At 37.4% G+C, this 23,864-nt stretch overlaps 3 protein-coding genes and 1 long non-coding RNA gene across 16 annotated transcripts in view; 3 read left to right on the top strand and 1 right to left on the bottom strand.

Moving 5' to 3' along the window:
• Positions 1-3,726, top strand: part of Tyn (trynity) — a 161,750-nt gene extending 158,024 nt beyond the window's left edge. For 8 of the 9 annotated variants that reach the window (XM_070314738.1, XM_070314684.1, XM_070314618.1 and 5 more), the window contains 5 exons: positions 294-582; positions 713-794; positions 885-1,029; positions 1,104-1,293; positions 1,377-3,726. In XM_070314738.1, coding sequence (XP_070170839.1) covers positions 294-582; positions 713-794; positions 885-1,029; positions 1,104-1,293; positions 1,377-1,531 — 861 coding nt within the window. In that variant the 3' untranslated portion in view covers positions 1,532-3,726. The remainder of the gene's footprint in view (positions 1-293; positions 583-712; positions 795-884; positions 1,030-1,103; positions 1,294-1,376) is intronic. The other variant, XM_070314926.1, reaches the window with a different exon arrangement.
• LOC138944661 (uncharacterized) lies at positions 21-5,858 on the bottom strand. The gene is made up of 3 exons (XR_011448850.1): positions 5,336-5,858; positions 4,778-4,836; positions 21-1,019 (listed from the first exon to the last, which is right to left on the bottom strand). It is a non-coding gene; the product is annotated as an uncharacterized lncRNA (long non-coding RNA).
• Positions 5,345-14,895, top strand: LOC138943469 (uncharacterized). The gene is made up of 2 exons (XM_070314350.1): positions 5,345-5,431; positions 8,769-14,895. The coding sequence occupies exon 2, from the start codon at positions 10,815-10,817 to the stop codon at positions 13,428-13,430; it is 2,616 nt and encodes an 871-aa protein (XP_070170451.1). The 5' UTR covers positions 5,345-5,431; positions 8,769-10,814; the 3' UTR covers positions 13,431-14,895.
• On the top strand, positions 5,428-23,857 carry LOC138944540 (uncharacterized). 5 transcript variants are annotated; one of them, XM_070315385.1, is made up of 3 exons: positions 5,428-5,815; positions 23,344-23,517; positions 23,594-23,857. In XM_070315385.1, the coding sequence occupies exons 2-3, from the start codon at positions 23,422-23,424 to the stop codon at positions 23,792-23,794; spliced, it is 297 nt and encodes a 98-aa protein (XP_070171486.1). In that variant the 5' UTR covers positions 5,428-5,815; positions 23,344-23,421; the 3' UTR covers positions 23,795-23,857. The 5 variants fall into 5 exon arrangements, with proteins under 5 accessions (XP_070171486.1, XP_070171588.1, XP_070171578.1 ...); XM_070315487.1 differs by lacking the exon at positions 5,428-5,815 and adding an exon at positions 20,905-20,920; XM_070315477.1 differs by lacking the exon at positions 5,428-5,815 and adding an exon at positions 21,513-22,170.
• The last annotated feature ends 7 nt before the right edge of the window (positions 23,858-23,864 follow it).

Below are 23,864 nucleotides of genomic sequence, written 5' to 3'. Positions count from 1 at the left end.
TCCTAGAAATAGATTAAGTAAATAGCACTATTGTTAAGTTACACAAACACTTTATCGATTTATTGTATGTATCTAACATTATTATATCCTCATACTAATGTATCACATTTATTTGATTGACCAGCACTGCACTTTTGTATTATGCATAACTTTAAGAAAACATTTTTTTTTTTTTTACACTTCTGTTTTACATATATTTTTATAAGGTCGATAAAGAGTTTATGATAAATAATGCACAACCCTCTCTCTTTGAATACTTAATCTCTGTTCGCACTTTCTTTTCACCATGGCAGCGTGACGGTTTTCAGACTGGAATTTATTCAAACACGGTTGTTCTGCAACATCACTCCGTAGTAATGACGAAAGCTGATAAAATTTACAAAGTCAAATGTACGTATGATATGTCTTCGAAGAATATAACTTTCGGCATGATGCCGATCAGAGATCCGGAAATGATCAGTATCACTAGCGCACCGGAAGCGCCTCCACCGAGAATTCGCATCCTCGATAGTCGATCGCGAGAAGTTGAAACTGTACGCATTGGCGACAAGTTGACGTTTAGAATCGAAATCCCGGAAAACAGTAAGTTTGTGTTCTCTTGAAAATTTATTTTTCTTCACACAACAAGAAAGGAGTATTAATTATACTTGAACAATGATATAATCGATTTTTGACAGTTCGACAATAATTAATATTAATGTTCTATATGTAGCTCCATACGGCATTTTCGCTCGTAGTTGCGTAGCTATGGCAAAGGATTCGAAAAGCACATTCCAAATTATCGACGACGAAGGGTGAGTTGATTTTATTTTATTTTATTTTTTTCCGATTATACTCGCGTGTGAAGAGCGTTTGACTTACAGAACGAATGTTTAAATTTTCAGATGCCCTGTCGATCCTTCCATTTTCCCCAGTTTCACTCCCGACGGTAATTCTCTGCAATCTGTATATGAAGCTTTCAGATTCACCGAATCTTACGGCGTGATTTTCCAATGTAATGTAAAGTACTGTCTGGGACCCTGCGAACCGGTAATTGATTAATTTTATTATTCCTTCCCTTAATTATAGAAGAAGAAACTATCAAGGATTTCTCTCATTTTTAGGCTGTTTGCGAGTGGGGACGTGAATCTGTAGAATCGTGGGGCAAGAGACGTAGAAGAAGTCTTGCGAATTCGACAGAAGAGAAAGGCGAAGATATGACTCTGTCTCAAGAGATCTTAGTGCTCGACTTTGGCGATGAGAAACAATCCGATTTCCTAAAGAGCGATGCTAGCATAGACTTCAATGAAGCAGGTAAGATCAAAAAGAGAAGGACGCATTAAAGCGATGGTAGAAGCGTTCATGATTCTAATTGTATATGGAATATTTATTTTCAGACGAAACAGTGACCGTTATGAAGCCATGTCCAACAAAAACCTCGGTGCTGGCGCTCAGTGTGACGTGTGCTCTTCTGGTGCTCATCTATATCTCTACGTTCTTCTGTTACTACATGAAGAAATGGTTATCACCTCGCCACAAAATGATGCCTTAAGGAACGAAAAAGGATTTATTCGCAGAGCGTATTTGCAAAAATAAACGAAGAGAACGATAATGAACAGAGTGCGGAAGTTCACACATACATTTCACACGTACACACAGGCATATTCATATCGTAAGTTATCAAAAAATTCATACTCATTCCTACTATGCGTTCATTTTCATTATATTCTCAATGGGTAAAGCATGTGTAATAAGAGGTAAAAGATTCTTATTTTTATTATCAAAGGGAGCACAATCGTACTATTATCATGCGCATCTGAATTATGTATGATCCATTTATGTGCAACATATCATTAATGACGATTGCATTAATTATGCAATATCCGATATATATATCGATATTGATTATTATTGTATGGTATACATGATATCTAAAAAAACAGTTATGCTCGTTAAAATAGATCGATATCTTCGAGACAGCTACTCGACAGACATTAATACTATACATATACTGTTTTCCGCGCGAAAATAAGTTTACACACACATTAAAACTACTGTGACTAAGTGCGACAAAGATTACGGATCTCTTGTACCATATGTTGAAAGCAAACACCTACACATATTCGAGGTCTATAACGAGGAGGATGACTCGACATCTCTTAACCGAGGTAATATTTAGCAAGGAACAGCTCATGAATATCGTAATTTTCATGAAGATTGCGTCTTTTTTATGATAGTCACAGATTATAAAAGCAATGCGTCAATGATAACAAAGCAACATTTACATTTTCATTGAATGTTAAACATATTAGATGTCTGCAAGACTAATATATACAACCACTTTGTGGCTGTGTGTACTTAACAACTTCATATTCTGGCTCGTCAGATTGTACCGGGATATCATTGAGATAGCAATCGAGATTGAATTTTGCTGATACGATTTATTTTGAACGCATGAGAAAAGCGTTGCTACATGAGCGATTGTAATTGAAATTTGAATGATAGTTTGCGCATGTCGGAGATATTTGTGTAAAGTTGGCGACCGAGTCTTTTGCACACACATAGATACAAACACATACATATGTACGTACATATATACGAACATTTCGCGGAGCTCATTCGCGACTAAGATCATCTTGAAAACGCAATGAGTAAATCTTATTTAAGAATAATCTTAGATTCAAGCTAACTGTTCTCTAGTAGCTACTTCTGATCGGGTTGCAAGGAGAATAGGAACGAGCGGATGAATTTATTTTGTTGCTCGAAGCGAAATTTCTCTGATGCTTTTTAAATGATTAAGAAATACGCGGCCCTGGTTACTGTTTTCAGTCAACAGAGATCGATTTGTAACCCGCATCAAGACTAGCGGTATTTAAAGGTTCACGCTTCACTAACGTCTTTAACGATACAAGTAGCATTAAGCTAGTAATTAAGCGTGTAAGCATAGATAAAAGAAGGAAAAATGAATGGTCGAGAAAATATTTTCTCAAATTTAACGGATTCTCGAAGCGATTCCTACTTTGTTCGCCATTTGAATAAATGTTTCATAGAGAAAAAAAATAAACAAGAGCTCTTTATTTACGATACAAAGTCCATCCCCACAATAGTATTAAAAAAATTTATATATATAATGATTAATTAATGTTGGAATTAACTTAATAATAATGATTAAATAAAAAATATTTCAAAGTATCAACCACTTGCGAGAAACCGCTGAAGAAATTGTTTTTCAAGACTTACAAACAAGACCTCTACTCGTGAAACTCGTATTGGTATTGGAACTGATGAGAGAAACGCTTGAAAAACATTCGGTTACTTAAGTGTAGATAGTTTTCTGCGCGTTTATAGCTGAGGTTCTCGAGGACTCTTAAAATTTTAACTGTGCGCGTTCAGAATATTAAACGAGAAATACTCGTCCAACGTACTGTCGGCGGCATAAGTAGCCACATAATAATTTTATAAGGACAATTATATATACTTTTTCAGTATATCAACTCCACTCAATTAATAAATTCGCGCTATAAATAACCCACTGAATATTATTTTTTCGTTTCAAATATTAATGAAGGATTAATATGAAAATATATGTCTGGAAAATAAAATTTTTATGCACATTATGTAAATAAATATGGACTTCAAAAAAACAAGCATTTTATTAATTTATGAACGTAAACGAGGTTCGTGAGAAGTGACATTCGTAAGAGTAGAAATAAAAGTATTCGATTCGAGAAAATGTATTCTACAAGAGTAAACTTTATATAACTGCTTCGTTTTTCTTCATAATTAATTAAGTAATAATTTATAAAATAAATATGTTATATTTCTGCTTGATTTGAATATTATGACAACGTATTAATTTTGATACCATGAACAGACATTTGATAAGACAGAGATACTATGTAATGATTCATAAAGAGGAGAAATTGGGTGGAGTAAATTAAAGACTTTCGGTTAAGGTGCTTACTATAAAGAGATCACATTCTCAATATTGAATATTATTTAAATAAAAAGAATAATGAAGAAATTACGAACGATGTCAGCTAATAGCTTCATTAAAACATTTGTTTTCATTAAAATTTATTTCCTCAAATGTACAATATTTTATTAATGAAGCTATCAATTGTTAAATACAATATTTTTATTGCTATTAAATCACTGCTAATCCAATTCGAAAAACGCTTGTTAAATGTATACGATATCTTATGAAACAATTTACAAGAAAATGTATATATTATTAAGACAGGTTACACAATAGATATTCAGAAATGTAAACACATACGCATTAATATGCATCAATTACATATATTTGTATCCTATTTATATACGCGAATGTTTCAGTAAATTCAGATCAATTTTGACAGAATCTCTCTTTTTCTTTTACAACCATTTATTGCATACAAAAGTAGTATAATGTCAATTAATTTATATTTTATATAATGAAAAAATAAAAAATGAGATATATTACTCTATATATATATATGTATGTATGTATGTATATATAAAAGAATTGGCATACATCAGCAAAATGTTATTCATGTAATTTTAAAGCTATAAAAAAAGCGTTGCTTGTTTTATGAACATTTTAAAGAATCCAATTGTCAATCAAATAATTGTGATATATTACAATTTCTCTCGTGCAAATAAATCATTAGCTTGGCCAAACACACGCTAACAAACCATATTACATCGAACTTGTGACTAATTGACTTGTGATATATAAACATATATCGACGTTGCACGTGTAAAAGTTTATTATTGCGATGAGTAATTATAGACACATATCGCTTGACATACTTACGACGACTTCAAACTCCGATTAACTTAATCATCGATGATTAATTTATTAAATGAAATTACCTATAACAAAATTTTATATTTCATATGATTTTTTTCAAATCTTCTTTTTAATGTATCAATAAAAAATTAATAATAATTTACATTAACAAAATATTGCATAATGTCAACAAAAGCGCGCGTATATATTTTAAAAAATTTTGAAAATGTTTTATGATTAAAATTGCATTGCGTTCTTCCTATTCATATATTCATATTTTTCAGGCAACGTGAAATGAACTATCTATAGACGAAAGTATTGATTGGCCAAATCCGCTTTGAAGATAACGATATCCACGGATAAAGCAGCGTATTTTATTGCGTGTGTATTGTTCTCTTATAATTACTCAGCCGATAAAGTGAATTCCAGAGGAATCTACGTCGCGCGATCGAAAACGCGGGGTGCAACGTTCAACGTCGTACTTCATCTTCGTGAAATTCTCATTTTCCAGTGGAGAATGGCAGAAGATGAAAAAGAGAAGCGCGAGATATGAAGTGTGTGTTGACCAATACATATACATACGTATGTCGTATTGAGTCGTCGTCGTCGTAGAGTCTCTTGGTGCCAATACTGCAGCAGTCAACCTCGATACGTCTTCGTCAACGATAAGAGATAAAGGTTAGCGCGTGTGTGCGTGCGCGATACGTACGTGAAACTTGCCGTAGAAACCGACCCCGTAGGCGTCGCATCGTGACTCGCTCGTGTCAAGCTTCTCTCTCTCTCTCTCTCTCGCTCTCTTTTCATACTCGCGCGTTTTTCTCCGCAGCCGCATCCACCAATCGTCCGTCCATCCGTCCGTCCGTCCGTCCGTTCGTGTCGTTCGTTCCTCTCTCTAACGTTCGCTTCGCGCGCGTGCGATAAACAGGGACGTAAGAACGAACGTAGTATTAGTATATCTCTCATATGACGCATGGTCGGCGGAATCTCGCTGAAACGAAAGTTTCGAGAAGCCGTTGCAGCAGCTACGCCTGCGAGGTTAAGCCTCTTGGGGACCGCAGGTAGGTAGGTATGCGCACGAGTAGGCGCCATCGTGCGCAATCGCCTACGGATATAAGGTATATTTCCCCGCGTCGATTTTTTTTTTTTTTTTTTTTTTTTTTGCGCGTGGTCAAAGGCGCAAATCTACCAAACGTCTTCAGCCTACGTGTACGCACACATATCGCATAATTGATAATTCATGTTTCGATAATCTGATGACGTGATGGAATTACCGATTATTATAATGGAATGTTGATGATTATGATTATAGGACCGGATCATTTCTTTCCTCCGAGCCGAGAGATGAGCGAATCACTTTCAATTATACGTTGGAACAAATAAAAGAAGAGAGAGCATATTGTGCATTATCGTTATCAGAATATAACGCAAGCTATAAAAAGCTTCGCGAGCCGTCAATTCTTTGAGTCATTATAAATATAGCGCGTAAGAGCTGATTGAGTTATCGAATAATTGACTAGCGTACTCTGTTAATTTCTTATTAACATTATACTTTAAACATTACTGTAAACTCTGTAGTAAACATAATTAATTCAGAATATTTTTATCATCTCCTAAAGTAATATTTGTTAAATTTAAATCTCAGTTCATTAAATAATCTTTTATCAAGCAATCAATTTTATATAGGGTTCCATAAAGCTGCACTTTTTCAAGCTAGATTATCGAAACATAAATTATCCAACTGATAATATTTAAAAATGTATAAGAACAGACTGTCTAACACACATGATCGATCCGTCCCTGTTTATATGTATGATTAGATTCGATGCTATGCACGCATACATAACACGTAAATACATGCTGTATGTATGTGTGAGCACTAATGTAAATGTATTTGTATGGTGTACGTGTAACGTTCTCCCAGTTCTTAAAGCATACGCATAAATAAGTTTAGATTATAAGCTGTGTAGATTGCGATTTCAACGAGTGGCGCTTTTTACTTCGGATAGAAGATGAGTGTTCACACATATATATATTTATATAGTTATATTCGCCAAGTATGATGGTCGTTTATCATATTTTCATTCGCAATATGTCATAGTTCACTAAATCTTTCCGCAAACAATCCGTTATTATCGAGCGACCGTACTCTTCTACGTTGCAATATATATAAGCCTCAATTCAAAACGTAAATTTTTATAAAACTATAAATATAAGGCATAAAATATTCTAATAATTACATTTTATATGACGAAAACATGATACAGTGTGCCAAATATCAATCGTTAAATTTGGAACGCAGCTGTCTATTTTACGACCTGTATATATATATAGATTTAACATTTAATACAGACAGCTGAGGAGTTACGAAATGAGAAATTAACAACGCGATTAAAAGTAAAATTCGACACGGAGAGTAATAAAAACTAGATGCGTGAAACAAGTTCTGGCAACAATCGTCGAAATACGAAACGTGCATTGCAAAATAATGCAAATTTTTGAACGACAGCCAACTTCACCAAAACTTAACAGTATTCTGAGAGAGAACGGATTCAATCGTCCTCACAAAGTGAGCGTTTGTAGGTGACTGTTTGTGCCCACCCATTGCCAAGATATTTGAGCCTTTCTTCCATAAGTCAAAAGAGAGAAGATTGAAAAATTATCTAATATATCTTTTTGCGTCACGTACCGTCCCTCGTGTATTTTTTCTTCTTTAACACTTGCGACTATTTTTTTAATAGTAATAGAATTTTCGTTGTTCATATTATGAATTAGATAGGTAAAGGTCATGAATACTGAGTTGAAAACAAGGTGTCATAAGTTGAGGCATTGGTAAATAGACTTGGCGTTTCCCTTTTCCTCATCGTTGTTCTTCATCATTCCTATAAAACCTCTTTTCCGCCAGTCATGCCTGTGCATAAGTACGTGGAAGAAAGCGCGGAAAGCGAAGGCTACAACAGAGAGCCGCGTGAGCGAACGCAAAGGACGAAGAGAGACAGAGGATGGTCGGCGTACATCATTTGGGCGCCGAGAAGTCTGGCGCGACCAAGCCAGGCCAGAGGCGCGTCTCTGGTTACGCGACTATTTGGGGCGCCAAGCTGGTGGCTGCGGCGATGCGACGGGTGAACGGGGATCATGGAAGGACGGCGAAGCAAGGAGAGGGCGTAGGTAGGCGTCCGAGCAATGTCCACCGCGCTTGAAGAGAGATTCGCAGGGCCGGAGATTGAGGAGAAAAGAGGGAGGCCGCCGAAGGGGCCTTCGCAGGCCACATTCCACAAGAACGCGAGTTTTCAAACATGCCTGGCCTGCGTGAATATAGGTCCATGACCGATCCTGTAATACACGCACAACGATCTCTAAGCGAGCTACGAGCTACGAGCTGCGAGCTGTGAAGCTGCGTTCGTCCCTCGTCTCGTCTCTTCTACGTCCACCGGTCGAACGATTCCCCCTGTGGCGCGTCCCTTCCCCCCTAGTGCTGCTCTATCGCACACAGACGTATACACATATTTATCAACCTTCCCTTCCCTCTTCTCCGTCATATACTCTCCCTTTCCTCGTCCCTCGTGCTAACCCGGACGACCAGGCCGACCGAGCTGGCGACACCCTGTCTGGCAAGACCGGCCGGCGGACAAAAGAGGGGGCGCCCGGGCGCTGCGTTGCCATTTACTCGGTCTTCGTGCTGCGCCTACCTTCGGCCCCAAGGACAAATCCGACGAGCCGTGCCAGCCGTTGTGCCGCACTAGGCGACTGCCGGTCTGCTGTTGCCTCGATGTTTTCCTTACGATGCTCGCTGCCGATATTATTTTCAGCGAATACTCTAGTTTACTCGCAAGAGAGAATACGCGAGATAGAAGATGAAGAATAGATAAATGAGAAATGGTAGAAAGAAAAATGCAAGAAAAGTAACGTTACGTAATTACTATGACTATAAACATAATCTAAGTTATAAACGAATTTATAAATCATTTGATAAAATATTAACATTATTGTATAATGCATTTGTCAATTGTTCACGCAGGAAATTGACAGGAAGACATTCTGTTTCAAGGACACATAGGTGGAATACCTGAACGATGAATCGTGCCTATATAAGTACGCGAAGGCCGATCCTCGCAGGTGCCTTCTCGCTGCATCGTGGACGTGTTCAAAAGAGAAGCCTCATCGTGATCAGTAAGCGCAAGAATAGCCGCCGTGATTCTTGGAAATAGAATAGGGTGCCTCTTCAGAGAACTGCGAGAGGATTCGTCGGCATCCTTGGTTTCTGCTGGTGGCGCGAATCGTGGAAATTTACGAGGCCTCGTCCGTTTCTTTTTATCAGTCTATCTCGCTCACGCGTTCGTTCATCGAAGTATATGCGAGCGTGCGGCTTGCGTCATTGCCTCGCGGGTCTCTCCGCGCGTTCGTATGCGTTGCGGCCTACGTGTAGCTAAGAAGAGACATGGCAACGGCGCGTGAAGCTAAACATATTAACTGTCGGCTCACGCCACAAAAACAACATGATCTCATTCCATGGCGCATATGCAAGAGGTTATCGTATACCTCAAAATCTCATTCAAAACTTTAACGGCATGAGAAACAAGAAAAAAGAAAAAGGAAGTGAAGAGGATAATATAAATACAAAAGTATCGAACGCGCGCGGTAACGGTAAACTAATGGATTATTAATTTTAACTGGCACAATAATATTAATTGCTTTAATTAACATACAGATAATTTTAAATCCAACAAGTCCCTGGCTTTAGCTATAGATCTAACTATAAGCGCTTTTCCTAGAAGATGAAATTCCCTCATTTACTAAGCTGTCTTTGTCAGTTATAAAATTTTCTATGCTATCGTTGGGTCAGATGTATTGTACTTAGAGTTCGTATCTCGTAGAATATATATCTACGACCTAATCTAACTTGCATGCCTACTCTTTCGTAGAATAAACTTTTCATAATTGATTACGATCTGTTTCAGTTCTTCGCTATCGTTTTGATCTTAAATTTTATATAGATGCTATATATGCCATATAACGAATTATAGAAAAATCCAGAATGTTACACATTCTATGCGTATTCGACCTCGTGTATAGAGAAGTCGAACGGAGGAGAGGCGCGATCGGCTTGAGGAGAAAGGCGAGCAAAAATCGAGGCTCCATGCTGGCTGCTACGGCAAACTGCTAAGCGGCGCGGCAGGCAGGCAGGCAGGCAGGCAAGCAGGCAGGCAGGCACGCACGCACGCAGTCAGACATTCACAGCAGACAACATGGCGCCGAGAGCGTCGTCGTCACGCCGGCGTGACGTTTCCCGCGCGCGTCATTAACGGAAGTGAGCCCACAAAATGGCGGAGTTTTACAGAGTTGAGGTGTGAAAGGGAAGAGAGAAAGGAGAGGACAGGGAGGATATCTACGCCTGCGGGCAGTTAGACAGGCGAGCGAGGTAGGATGACGAGAGATCCGTAGAAAGAGAGGAGATTAGGTCGGTGGCACAGAGAAAGAAGAATGACTAGTAGCCGCCTTCGGCGGTAAACTAGTGCCCGTACTGTACGAATGGTGGCAATGGGGTGTTGAGGGGACGACTATTAGATAGAAAGAGGAAAAACGACAAAGGCGATAAGTTGAACGCAGATAGCAATAAACGAAGTGACGAGCGAGTGGGGATACACAGAGGAGAGGCTGAGAGTGCGAGAAGAGAGGCTCGAGGGAATGAGAGAGTGAGAGACGGTGTTAGAACGGAGGGGAAAAACCAGTGGGAAGCAGCGGCAGTTCTCGCTGGTAGTGGGGATGAAAATTAGTTACGGCATCCAAGACCTAAAAGGAACTCCGGCGCCGCCAGATCGCATCGTGCAATGTTAAGCGTTAAGGTATCCTCGTGTATCGTTGACAGTGCCGGTCTTAAACTTTGTGGTAGTTGTTATCTGCATCGTGATTATACTGTCGGACTCGTTTTTATAGTCGACGTGACGACTATTACAGGTGCGAATAAGTTACGTATGTGTAATATTTAAAATCAAAATCCATGACCTATTTATATATATGACGTGAGTGTGAGGTGCTCAGTGAGGATAGCTCACAATCAGTGAAAATGATTCATTCGAAACATCAACAATCAACGCATCAACAGCATCAGCAGCAGAACATGCGAAAATCTGTGGGCGTTATGGGTACCAGACGTATTTTTACAACAGCTTTTAAAATCAAGGTTCTAGATTCTTATAGATACGACAAGGATTGCCGCCAGAATCAACGTGCCACTGCGAGAAAATATGGTATTCATCGTCGTCAAATACAAAAATGGCTACAATGTGAGGAGCAGCTCAGAAGTAGCGTTGAAAATGGAAATACTGGGACTGCCTCCATTTCTTCCACGGGTTCTCAATCGGATGGTACTATGACGGAAGCTACAGGAAACACCGTGACTCCAGCAACGCCGGCCTTGAACCTCAACCTCGCCAGACAGCACGGCGACGAGCTGACTACACAGCAAGGGCCCCCACCTTCTCATCCTCCGCATGGCAGTGCACCCTCCTCGCCCCAATATAACCGTCACACTACTACCATCGGCACGACTTTGCCCCTATGCGTCGCATCCATGGGTTATCAAGAATATTCGTCGGAACAACAACGTCTCCATTTAGAACTTGAAGACAGAGTTCATATGTCAGAGATTCATGGATATTCAAACACGCAAGTGGATCAAGATCGTAATTACTACATATTAAACGGAGATGGACAACGAGATGTAGAAGCAGCTTCAATATTTGGCGGTAGGAACGAGGTGAAGGTATATCAAACTTTGACAAGTTACCATTCGCCATCTCAAGAGCATCGATACGGCGTGAATGATATCAACAGTAACATGCATAATCATTCGCCGAATCATCATTCGCAGCAGCGGGAACAAAGTTATGGAAACATCGATTCATTCGACGGGAGATCATACGGCTTGTTACTAGCGCCGTCGATGATAAAGACAGAGCCAGCGAGCCCAGACACAGCGGCGACATCAGGACCGTACGAATCAACGGATTCCCCCGGTGGCCCACGGGCCCCACTCTCGCCGGTATCGCATCGAGCCGCCGATAGCGGGGGTTCCTCATCGTCCGTTCACTTTGTTGATTCCTCACGAGCGGCTGCGAGCCCGTACTTGCACGTGCACGTACATGAACACGCACACCCATGCTCACCGTTGAATTCCGAGAAGCCGATCCCGTCGCTTCTGCACCAGCAGGAGAGAGAGTCGGAAGAGACGACGCAGCATGTCGAAGAGAAGAAGGAGGAAGAGATGTTGGAAAAAGCAGAATATTGTACGGCGATAGTCAAAGAAGAAGTACACTTGGATGAGGAAGAAGTATATGACGAAGCAGAAGAAGTTACCGCATCCTCGTGCATTGATTATCGACGACCACAGACGGGCGAATCATTAGTAGGTAGTTCAGGACCGGTAAGTCCTATGTACGATCGCAACGGTTACTCTTTGCCGTCGAGTCCTCGAGATTCTGTTAGCGTCGGAAGATACCGGAGTAGCTGCTCGGATAGCGAAATGGATCCTCTCGTTTCGGCTGGCAGCTTGAATTCATCCGGCAATTTTACTCGTAGACGATCTTTTCCCTTGCGTTTTAAACTCGATGTTCTCGATGCTTTCTATCGAGATAAGGAAGTAAAGGAGAATCAACGAGCCACTGCTAGAAAATTCGGTATAAATCGTCGTCAGGTACAGAAGTGGTTAGAGCAAGAGGCGGAACTCAGGGATGAGATCGCTCTTCGAGGAGATTCACGTCAACGATTAGGTCCTGCCCAGGATGTCGCTTCCGGTGATTCACCGTTGGATCTGACGACGACAAATTATGTTCCGAACTGTGTTTCGCTGTTACGTGATCGGTTTGAGATGGAACAAGAACGATCGTCGTCGCATTTTTATCGCTGCGATATTAGTTCCGTTTCTCCTCAACATTATCAACACTTTACTAGAATAGAATCAGCCTCCGAAGTAGAAGCTATAGGGCCTTGCAATCTTTCTTGTTCTGTAGACAGTACGACGATTTCGACGACATCCTCTTATCAAGACCTGTCTTTGAAAGAATTCTGCTATATGGAGTCTTCAGTTAAAGCACGCTGTTATTCACCCAGAGCAAATTCCGAAGTTTCTAATTTTTCTGAAGGATGCGAGCAAAGATTTTCGCCACTGAAGAGACAGCATTGTATGCTTTCTTGCTGCTACGATGCAATGCCGTCGCCAAAAAGATTCTGCGAAAGGTTTTCGGATATGGATGACTGTTACGATGCACCTCCCCAAGATACACCTCTTTGTCTCGTGAAACCGAGATTGACTCGGGAACCTTCTCCTTCTCGAACGGAATTGATTCTGAAACCGAATACTGTATCGGCTTCGAATAATCCGGACGCTATCACTTTCAAGCCTTACTTAGACAACCCCGTGAGCAAACCTGCGAAGAAATGTGCCGATCAGCGCGATCTATCTCCTATCAGCAGCCACAACGTCAATAACAATAATAATAATAATAATAGTAACAACAACAACAATTGCCAAATAATTTGTAACTTCAATGAGAATCAAAATCGCAACTATGATTTCGAGCTTAATCTGCGAGTACCGGTTTCCTGGAGACCTGATATAAGTTTGTACACAGGGTTTCCGCAAGGGAATGCGTTTGTCAGCGTATCTTCGCTTTACATGTAACTTCCTCTTTCGAACCGTTCCCCTTCCTTCTATTCTAATCAAACGCAGAGAACGGAAACCAGCAAGCTCGTGTAACGATCAATGGTCGTGTCTATGTTTTTTTCCTTTTATTTTATTTAAATGCACTTGTTCAAAATTTTGAAAAAAAACGCGATACTGATTGGATCGTACGTTATAATCAATTAGTTTATGGATAAAAAAATCAAATTTGCAGATTTCTCAGGTGAAAATTTGCCGGCGAGAGATCGATCGGTACGTGATCTACTACACGTACGTAGCAGGCCACGTAAGCAGTTATCGTTTCCACGGATCGTCGGTGCTGCGTTATATATCGCGATAAAGTCTTAATCGGACGAGCTGAGGCGTGGAAGGAGATTATACATGGTCGCGTCCTCAGCTGGCCTCTTCTTCCAACTTCATTAGACTTGTTCGACCCTCTTCCCCTCCATCGTCCCATCTTGCTCCACGAAAAAATCATACAGATATCCTGGTAAATCTTTTTCTCACCGTTTTATCGTCGAGATTAGAACCTGGTGGTTATCGCGCGGCTAGGCCGTTTAGAGGTCGAATGCGTTCGCTATAATTATAGAATTATGTCAGCGCAGCCATTGCAATGTATCGAAGGAAAGTTCGCGGAAAGAAAGCTTGCCTCGGCCGAAGCATTTTCACGTGGAACGTGATGGATCATTGTGCAGCATGATATGCAATAACTGGAAATAGGCATTATAATCTCTATATGAACTTATCAAAGAAATTAAAAAAACTTCAATTTACATTTCTCCTTTCAAGATATTTTTGATGATTTTTCATAGCACATTTAGTTGAGCAAATTTTCAATTCTGTTCACGTTTTTTTCATATTTCTAATATTGCATATTATGCTCGATGCATTGCGTCAGAAAAAAACGATGCATTCAAATTATAAGTTTCTTACATTTTCCCTGTATTACACAGAAAACAACCCGCCGACGGCGGGTAAATTGGTCGGACGATTTCTTGGTAGCATACATAACATACCATCTATGGTTTTCTGCGAACTTCTCGCGCGATCATATTCATCACTGGTAGTGAATGTACAGCCGATCTGTGAAAATCATTTAATTGCTCAAACAATTTCTTCCATGTGCGCATATACGTCACGCGCATTAGTATTACAAATAGTGACTTGTCATTGCTCTTCTATTCCCCTTTTCTCACTGTTTGGCAATTGTTGTCTGTTTCTCGTTCTCATTTTTTATTGTTTTCTGTTAAATAGCATGTAAATATGTAAATATGTAAATATTGAGAAAATTGGGAAGAATCGTGACATTATCGTACCCCGAGATTTCTGCGATGTACATTTAGTAGATGTATCATAGTGTTATTTTAAAAAAGTTTCAATAGTCGATGCCTCCAAGGAAAAGTTCCTTTGGGAGAAATAAACTATTTTTATATGATCCCGTCTGAAAAAAAGAAAAAAAGAAGAACCATAAAGGAAGAGATGGAAATTCGAGACGAAATAAACCACTTCCGCAGAGGCCACTTCTTGTGCCTTTTTTTGTCAGTATAAGACAAAATACAAAACGTTCTTAACACATAACAAAGACGTATAGGTCAATTATGTAATAATATATATATATATATATATTAATATTTTTAGAAAATAATAGATTCGATATCTAGAAAGTAAATTCGTCCGTTATGCACTTTGCTTTCGACAAATTAATTTACTGAATAATGACAAAGATGTTCAGCGATCAATTTATCCGTCGTTAAAATATTTAAAACGAGAAAGATAACTTATACACGTGATGTTATTGCATACGTAAAATGTAATTAGTTCGCTGACTGATAGAAAAATCGGTAGTTATGCAAGATGAGTAAGAAGAATTGAAAAGACATATAAAAACAACTCTGAAAGAAAATCATACGTGCCTTATATAATATATTTATATTAAAATTGTACATCGCTCGCACGAGGCTTAGTGCGAGATAAGACAAATCACAGGGACATAAATTGTATAATATTAATTATTGTGGTAATAATGTGTAGATTTTAATTAATATTTATAAGATAGATCAACTTAGAAGTGATATAATTATATCTATATTTTTTATATATAATCCCACATTCAAATTATGAAAGTTTTATTTGCCTTCGATATCGATCGGTGATCGCAATCGAATAATTTAAACGAGAGGAAGATTACGCATCGGCATTGAACCAAGTCCGTAATTAATTATTGTAAACAACATAAAAAATAATATTTGTATTTAAATAAGAAGCATACAAAAATATATTTCCCGTCGTTTAAAATATTCAATATATATATATATCGATATTCTGATGATCAACAAAGACGCTCTTATTTAATTGACTTTTCATAGGAAAGAATGAGGAATAAAAATTAAAAGATAATTATCCTGGAGAATTAGGAATTATTTATAAACTTTTAAAATCCGCTAACTAAAAATTTAAGAATTACAAATATCGGAAAAGTAAAAATCTTTATTTTTAGTATATTGCGATTCATTAGATGAAAAAATTTTAAAAAAATGTATCTTTATGTAATTTTTTCTAACACATTTTTAATTTGCAAAATTTGAAAACACAAATTCCTAATTCTGAACATTATTTCTTTATTTTCAAGTAGGGAAGGGAGACAATTGAAAGCATAACAATTTATAAATAAATATTTTTCATAATATGAATGCACTCTTGTTGCACTGAGATCGACGCGATTCGTCAAGATGCATTACGATCCTCGAAAAGATAAGCGATTTCTTTCGCGATTTCTGACTTTGCTGGCGAATTGTCAAAGGGAAATCTTTTGTGAACTAGATCGGAAAAACATATTGCGATACCGATTAATATGGATTTTCCTCAATTTCCTCAGTCTATCAGTCAATAAAATTCTACAGCAGTCACAAATACTATAAAACAATCATATCGTAGCTAAAGTAAATTTCATATTTAGTAAAGACAAAAGTATCAAGCGGTATCATGTGATTATAATTTTATAGAGATCATTAATATTTTAATTATTGAATCGGAATCAAGAAAATTGATATTTATAAAGTAGATTTCTAAACAATCAAGCGGTTGCCAAGCGATCAGCAAGAAAGGCAATTCTGTAAATCACTGCTGCAGACAGGGCAGTTACGTTAATGTTTCAATATTCACGCTTAATCGAGCTCATTCATGATACGGCATTATTCAATATGGTTGCTGTGCGATCGCCTCGTACCGAGCTCTAATTTATCGTCTCACGAGTAATAAATTCAAGATATGATAATTATAATTATTGTTGCTACGGAGAACAGCATATCATATCATGATCAGAATATAATACTTTTTTTCTTTACATTCCTTTTTTCAGAATAAAAAGAAATATTTTTATTTCATTTTATCATAATCTTTGAATCTTATTTTAAAAATTACACACATACACACACATATATATATTTCGAATTAATGATTTAATTGTTAAATATATGTCTTTTTATTGCAAAACGATTCGCCAATCAAGTCCGAGGATCGAGAGATCGAACAAAGAAAAGTAGGTTTTCGCGCTTTGGCCACAATTGTTAATAGTGGTCAAGGCGGAATGTACAATAAAAGCGCGCGTGCGTAATTATAAGCCATAATAAATTATATAATGCCATAATACATTTTACGTAAAGGAAGGCTGTACGATTGACGAAAAAATTCTCGATCACGCGAAAAATGAATTCGCCACTGGAGTGCCTTGTATGTGAGTGTGCGAGTGTGCTTGTCTGTCTAAACTCGTATATGTAGTCACGTATACACCACAGCCCACAAGAGTCTGTTAACGAGAGGCGTAAGGCGTATATATGTATAAGCAATATTTTTTAAGTGCATAAAAAAGGGAAAAAATTTATCCCTTCTGTGGGTAAAAACTCCCGCGTTTTATTGTCCGTACGACACACAAATAAATATATATATATATAAGCATAATGCTCGTATTGTATATGTACAAAAAAGTTTATATATGTATATATATAAATAACAAAAAAAAAAGAACGATGAAGAGCTAGAACGCGAAAATATCAAAGAAAGTACATAAAAATTTATCTATATACACATATATATACATATACACATATATCGAAAATTATATTTTGATACGATCAACTTACACGACGAACGCGCCTCTGAACTCTCCTGGTGCCTTTAAATTGCTCGTGCCTTACAATTTCTCGCGCGAGGGGGAATCAAGGACCCATAGACGTTGCAAGTCTCTCGCTGATAATATAATATTTGTCGTATCGTTATCTTTGACGAAATTGCGCGAATGCAGATTAGAAAGTAAAATAGTGTACAGATATATACCAGTGACCTCCCCTCACGCGCGCAAGCATATAATATCAGTATTTCAACTATTCCTTATTTATTGTTTCCCGTGACATATAAAGAGTCTCCAAAGTCCCGCAAAATAACTTGTTAATCTCGTCATCTCTATGCCTTCCCGATCACATACTTCGCCAAAACGTTGAATTTCTCTTAATCACATCTTACAATCGCTAATTTGATTCGGCCAAAGATTATCCGGCGATTCGTTGCTCATCGATATTTTATCTTGCTGTTATTGGTACGTGTAATCGATGAAAGTTGAGGGAAAGAAAGCATACGGTTCCGCGCGACAGCTCAAAAACGAAAATCGAATAATCCATCAGCATCTTCATCTTGCAAACGAAATTGTGGCTAATAACATTGTTAATTTCGTATCTCTTCTTGTATTGTTTATTTGTGTGCGCCTTTTTTTTCTCTCATCGCCGATTTTTATCTGAGACAACCGTTATTGTAATTTATCAAAAAGACCCGAACGGAAGCGAGAAAGAAAGAGAGAAAAGAAGGTATTGAAGAACGAGAGTGAGAATGTATGATTTTAATGTTCGAAGAGTGCAAGAGAAAGGCATTGAGATATAAATTCTTTTGTACGTCGCAGAGATGAAAAATTATTGTATTAAATATTGTATCATATACACGTACGTATAGATTATATATATATATGAAGCGTGCCAAACAACAAGAATGCCCATTTTGGTATTCGCAACGTTTTTCAGCATGACACGCTTCATATGACATAGGACCTAACCGAATTTGAGAGAAAATATAAAAGATTATTTTAAAAGAATTTACACCTGTGTTTTGTCGCTCTCTCCCTGCCTATCAAATTTATCTTTTAATATCGCTCATGCACTCTCATTATTCTTATAATTGGTGACGAAGCTTATACAAGATCTTGCTTGGTGCAGATGCAAATTGAAACAATATTATTATTTCAATAATTCGAGTATTAAAATTTAAAGCAGTCGAAATATAATTTTCGCGGAAGATGAGATATAATATTTGTTCTTAAATTTCATCAGGAAAAGTAAACCATAAATTGTCTTTCGAAAATCTTATTCTTAATTAATGTGCGAGTAATAATATCGATTAATATTGAAAAAATAAATTTATACATTATACATGTTTTTCTTTCCATAATTCTGATAATAATCACAAGTTATTATATTTTGTACAAAATTGTTGAATTATTGGCAATTTGTATCATCTATCATACTTGGGAGATTTTATTAATTAATATTTTCTAAAAAATTTTGCAAAATCGTATATATTTGTTATCTACAAAGGCACGATGATCGAATGGCTTAAAGAAAGCATATTGCATTAGCGCATTGACGCAATAGGTCTTTCTTCTACTGATATGATTCATAAAGTCTCTCACGCGATTCCACAAAACGTACAAGCATTTATCTTCTTACCGAGTGTTTCAGCAGTTACACGACGCAATATGGGAGAGAAGGAGTATTTTATTCTCTAGTTACATCGATTCAGGCATTTCCGCTTGAATTATGGAACAACGCGCAATAGTACTGTCGTAAAATTTAAGATTGTAAAATTTAACCTTTTGCACTCGAAATCATTTTTATTATAATATTGATAAACACCACGTCACACAATTTCTATCTCGCGGTCTCAAGGTCTCGTCTGTGAATCTCTCTAGTTGAATCAATTTTAAATGCCTCGCAGTCTATGTATAATATTTTCCTCAAACTGTGTTCGTGGTAAAGTGAGATCATATAGTCTGCGTCTTTATTTAATGTTACATTTCATTTGAAAGATATATATATATATATATATATATATATATATATATATATATATATATATATATATATATATATCTTGTACAGATATTTTTTTATGAATTTCTATTCCATCTTTATTATAGTTTTATAAATTTCTTTTTTTTTCTCACGAAGGGGCTATCGCAGTTCTTATACTTAATGAGGAAACGAGTTTTTACTAAGATGAAACGATACTCCCTCTTCTCGCAATTAAAGATTTACGTAATTTCGCGCATACACAACGTAGTTGCGAGTGCGGTCTCGAAGAGGCTTCGGTATCTTGCCCCGGCTCTCCCCTTCTCCCCCTGCTATACGGGATTACAGAGGCGCGATAAAGATAAGCGCGAGCGAGTCCAAGTCATAGAGATTCACGCACATCGTCTTCCTTTCCCCCCGTTCTCTCGCTTCTCTCTCTCTCTCTCTCTCTCTCTTTCCTTACCCTTTTCTCTACGCATACTTATACCGATGCATTGTTTCCCATATCGCGCCTGATTGGCAGCTCGCCGCAGCCGCAGCAGGCGGTGGATTAGGTTCTCCAGGCACGCATCGCATAGTCCCGAGTACGTGTAACGCAGGAGCGCACACATACACGCACACATGTACGTGAACGATACACCGATGCAACATCGCTTATTGTTAACTGCAGCGAACTCGTGCTCTTCGTGCGATCGCTCACGTTTGCCTTATTTATTGTGAATTCTGATCTTTAGAACTGCACTATCCTATAAATCCGTATCTGATGGATTTCTTTTTGATTCTACGAATATAAGAAAAATCTTGATCTCGTTTTTATGTAATTATATAATATATATAGATTATGATTTATTTTTCTACGCGTTATTATAGAGTTTCAAATTCTTCGTGGGCAACGATGTAGAGAATGCACGGTAAATTTCTGCTATGTAAATGCATGATTTATTATCGATGTTTATCGTCGCACGAGTCCGGTACATAACGGGGAATAAAATGCTCGTCGTTAAAAGTAAAAGAGAGATTATAAAATGAGAATTACGAGTTTTTATAGTTTTACGCTATTGTGATGATAAAGATCAATTAGTAAATGTCATTGAGATAGGGTGGAAAAAGCGGGAATTTAGATAAGAGGACAGTAATATATTATTTTTTTATCACTGACAAAGTACTGGGGCATTCGCGAAATACTTTTACTCGTCGTACACGTCAAACATATTCTTAATTTAATCGTTTTAATAAAAAATATTATGATATAAATCTCATTAATAGATCTTGCGAAATAAAAACTTCTTTATTGTTTTATATTTTTCAGTTTATCAGTTGGAAATTCCATCTTAAACGCATTCAGCTTATACCAATATGCCTGTGTTCGTGTTGCAACGTGTAAGTGAAATGATTGCCAATGCACCTGAGCAGATTGACCAATCGTTATCTCATGCGGCAGTTAAACGTAAAAAAAAAAAAAAAAAAAAAAAAAATCCAATTTTCATCTGCACATTTGCTTCTCAATTATATATATATAAAAAAATAAAAAATAAAATGCGCACGCGTAACTCTCTTTGCAAGTATGTGTATATGGGGGAGGGGGGAGGGGGAGAAGGAGACTGTACTGCCAGCATATTAAACACAATGCCTTTACAATGCAGAGGCTACAGATCACTATTTTAACAGCAACAGAATAATTAGCTTTTTGACATATCAACATTGTTTTGGCTTTCTTAACAAAAAATATCAACTTGTATGAGAAAAACAGCTACTTTAAATTTGAATTTTTAGTCATATAATAAAATATAGAAAACTTATCATTTTTTTTTTTCATAAACATATTTATGAGTAAATTTATGTGGAAATGTCATCTTTTTCTTTTTTTATCTGTCAGCTAAATTCTTTGAATTAGGTATACAAAGAAATGTTGTATATCGTTGTGTCATTTATGAACGACATATATAAGAGTTTATTTCAAGGAAAAGATTGACGGTGCATTCTTCAAAAAGGAATGTAAATCATTAGGCGATATCGTGCGAAATCTCATCGTTAAATCGTGATAATAACATTTAGCGTTTTTATTAAGGCCACCGTACTAAGCAGACCTTGAATCAAAACATGACTGTTGCAACGCGTCCATCAACGGCAATAAATGTCATCGGCTGGTGCAATGCAATTAGGAAGGGTGCATGGTCGAAAAAAGAAACTACGTGCGATTACTCCGACGAATGCATTAATATTAGAGGAAACGTCAATCGCGAAGATGATTTTGTCGCGGTTTAACATAGCCGCGTTCGAATCGAGTTGAGCGATTAATATTTAAGTCGATTTAACAGTTGACGTTATATGTATCTTGAAAAGCGTCGAGAATACGAATTGGACCAACACCTAGGTACTTAAAAAAAGTCTCGCTCTCTCTTGATCTATTCTTCGACCGGAAATACAAAAGTATACCGAAAAGACTCTGGCGTTGCTCCAACTGAGCGACGTGACCGATTCTGTTTGAAGAACGTGCAAATAGTACAGTGGACAGATAAAAGTCTAAGGTTTCGGTGATTATTCTTTTAGAGTGAGCGCTTCGTCGGGCGCTGATTTTATTCATCAGTCGCGTTTCTCGAGGCGTATAAGAAATCGGCGAACACCACGGGGTAAGTGTGTCGCGAAACGAGAAATCGGCATATCCCCGTGTTGAGGATAACATGCCGGGGCAGCTCGAGCTTGGTAAATAACGCGCTATTTGCCAAATACTATTATTACTCATGAATTTTCATCAATCCCGCGATACCCTATAATCCACCAAGTTTCCACGTCCCACATAAAGCGCATGTTCTCCCTCCCCTCCCGCGATTATAGATTAAAGATAAAACACACTTGATGGACGAGATGTTATTAGAGGTTTCCTTTAGTCCTGCTTCGATAGATTTGCTCTTTATCTTTTGTTGACAGTCTATGTAAAACAGATTCCTGATAGATATTAGATATTTCAAGTATATATATGTATGCTGGAAAAATATTTTCCAGAAAACAAATTCTTGTTAATTAATTATATTAATATCAAAGAAACTTGCTTTGCATCTCGTTGACATAAACGTAATATCGTTTTTTTCGAGGTCAGGATTGACGCCACTATGATTATTAATTATGTTAATCAGTCTGAACTATGACTGAACTATGATGATCATAATGGAATATGTAATAATAATGATATATAAATTAAGAACGATGTGACGGGAGTATTATATTGTAGAGACAAGAATCATTTTCAACGTGACGTTAAGAGAACAGGCGTTACATTTAAATGGTAATTCGGTCCGTGAGACCCTCAAGCATACGACATTCGAGCGAGAGAGATCCTCATTTTCGCGATGGTTGCTAATTATAAAACGGACATTCGCAAAGCCTGTCTCTTCGGTACACGTGTTCTCGATGTCGCAGGAAAGAAAAAGAAAGGAAAAGAAAGAGAGAGAGAGAGAGAGAGAGAGAGAGAGAGAGAGAGAGAGAGAGAGAGAGAGAGAGAGAGAGTCTCAGGGAGTCGTTCGTAATTCCCATAATGGCGAGAAAATCAACATTCGCGAAAGGCTACACAGTGTATATTTTTACCCCAGCAAAGGTGTCTTTTCGTTCCTTTTTTCCGTTTCGTCTTTTCATTTTGTTTTCGTCGCTATCGCTTTTGTATTACCGCGATATCAAACACTGAAACTATCTTTTTAACTGACCGATACTTTTCCATTTCTCTATTAAAATTATCTAGACTTAAAAATATTCTAAATACATAGATTCGCATGCGAAGAATTGCTGCTAGATTAAATTTATGATTACAGATTTAAAAAAGATGGAAGGAGGATTGTAGAGAAAAAATATATGTTAAATGTTGATGCAAAAATATAAAAAATACATAAATGTCTACACATTATGAATCTCCTGAGATAACCATTATCTTGAGCAAGGAAGAGATTCGCAAGAGATACCAAGATACAGCAATGGTTATATTTAATGTAAGAAAATATGAAAGAGAAATAAAATTAATTTAATTTGAACGAACTTTTAACTTCGTGAAATCTTTGATTACAGGAGCAACAAAATAGAAAGAAGAAAGTTGTCAGTTACCTCACTTTTGGGAGCAGTCGTAGAACAATAGAATATAGTAGTAATGGTAATCATCCTGTTATTATACGAAAACCTGCAGGTTCTGTGATTACACAGAACACTCCTTTATCCATACAGATATCGAGAGAATATCGTAAGCCAAGTGAAAGATGTGCAATAACTTGATGAAAATGTTACAATAATTTGTTCAATAAACTTAGTTGTTTACACTAACATTTTAGTATTAATTTCGAGG

The sequence above is a fragment of the Polyergus mexicanus genome, unplaced genomic scaffold, assembly GCF_030449975.1.
Source record: "Polyergus mexicanus isolate NDT 795.1 unplaced genomic scaffold, iyPolMexi1.0 SCAF_1, whole genome shotgun sequence".
NCBI lineage: Eukaryota > Metazoa > Arthropoda > Insecta > Hymenoptera > Formicidae > Polyergus > Polyergus mexicanus.
This window is presented reverse-complemented; position numbering and strand designations above follow the sequence as displayed.

Excerpts from the sequence above, each read along its gene's own strand:
- LOC138943469 (XM_070314350.1), top strand. The coding sequence starts at position 10,815 with ATGATTCATTCGAAACATCAACAATCAACGCATCAACAGCATCAGCAG.
- LOC138944540 (XM_070315385.1), top strand. The coding sequence starts at position 23,422 with ATGTCTACACATTATGAATCTCCTGAGATAACCATTATCTTGAGCAAG. Across the intron at positions 23,518-23,593 it reads CAGCAATGGTTATATTTAAT|GAGCAACAAAATAGAAAGAA; the intron begins GTAAGAAAATAT and ends CTTTGATTACAG.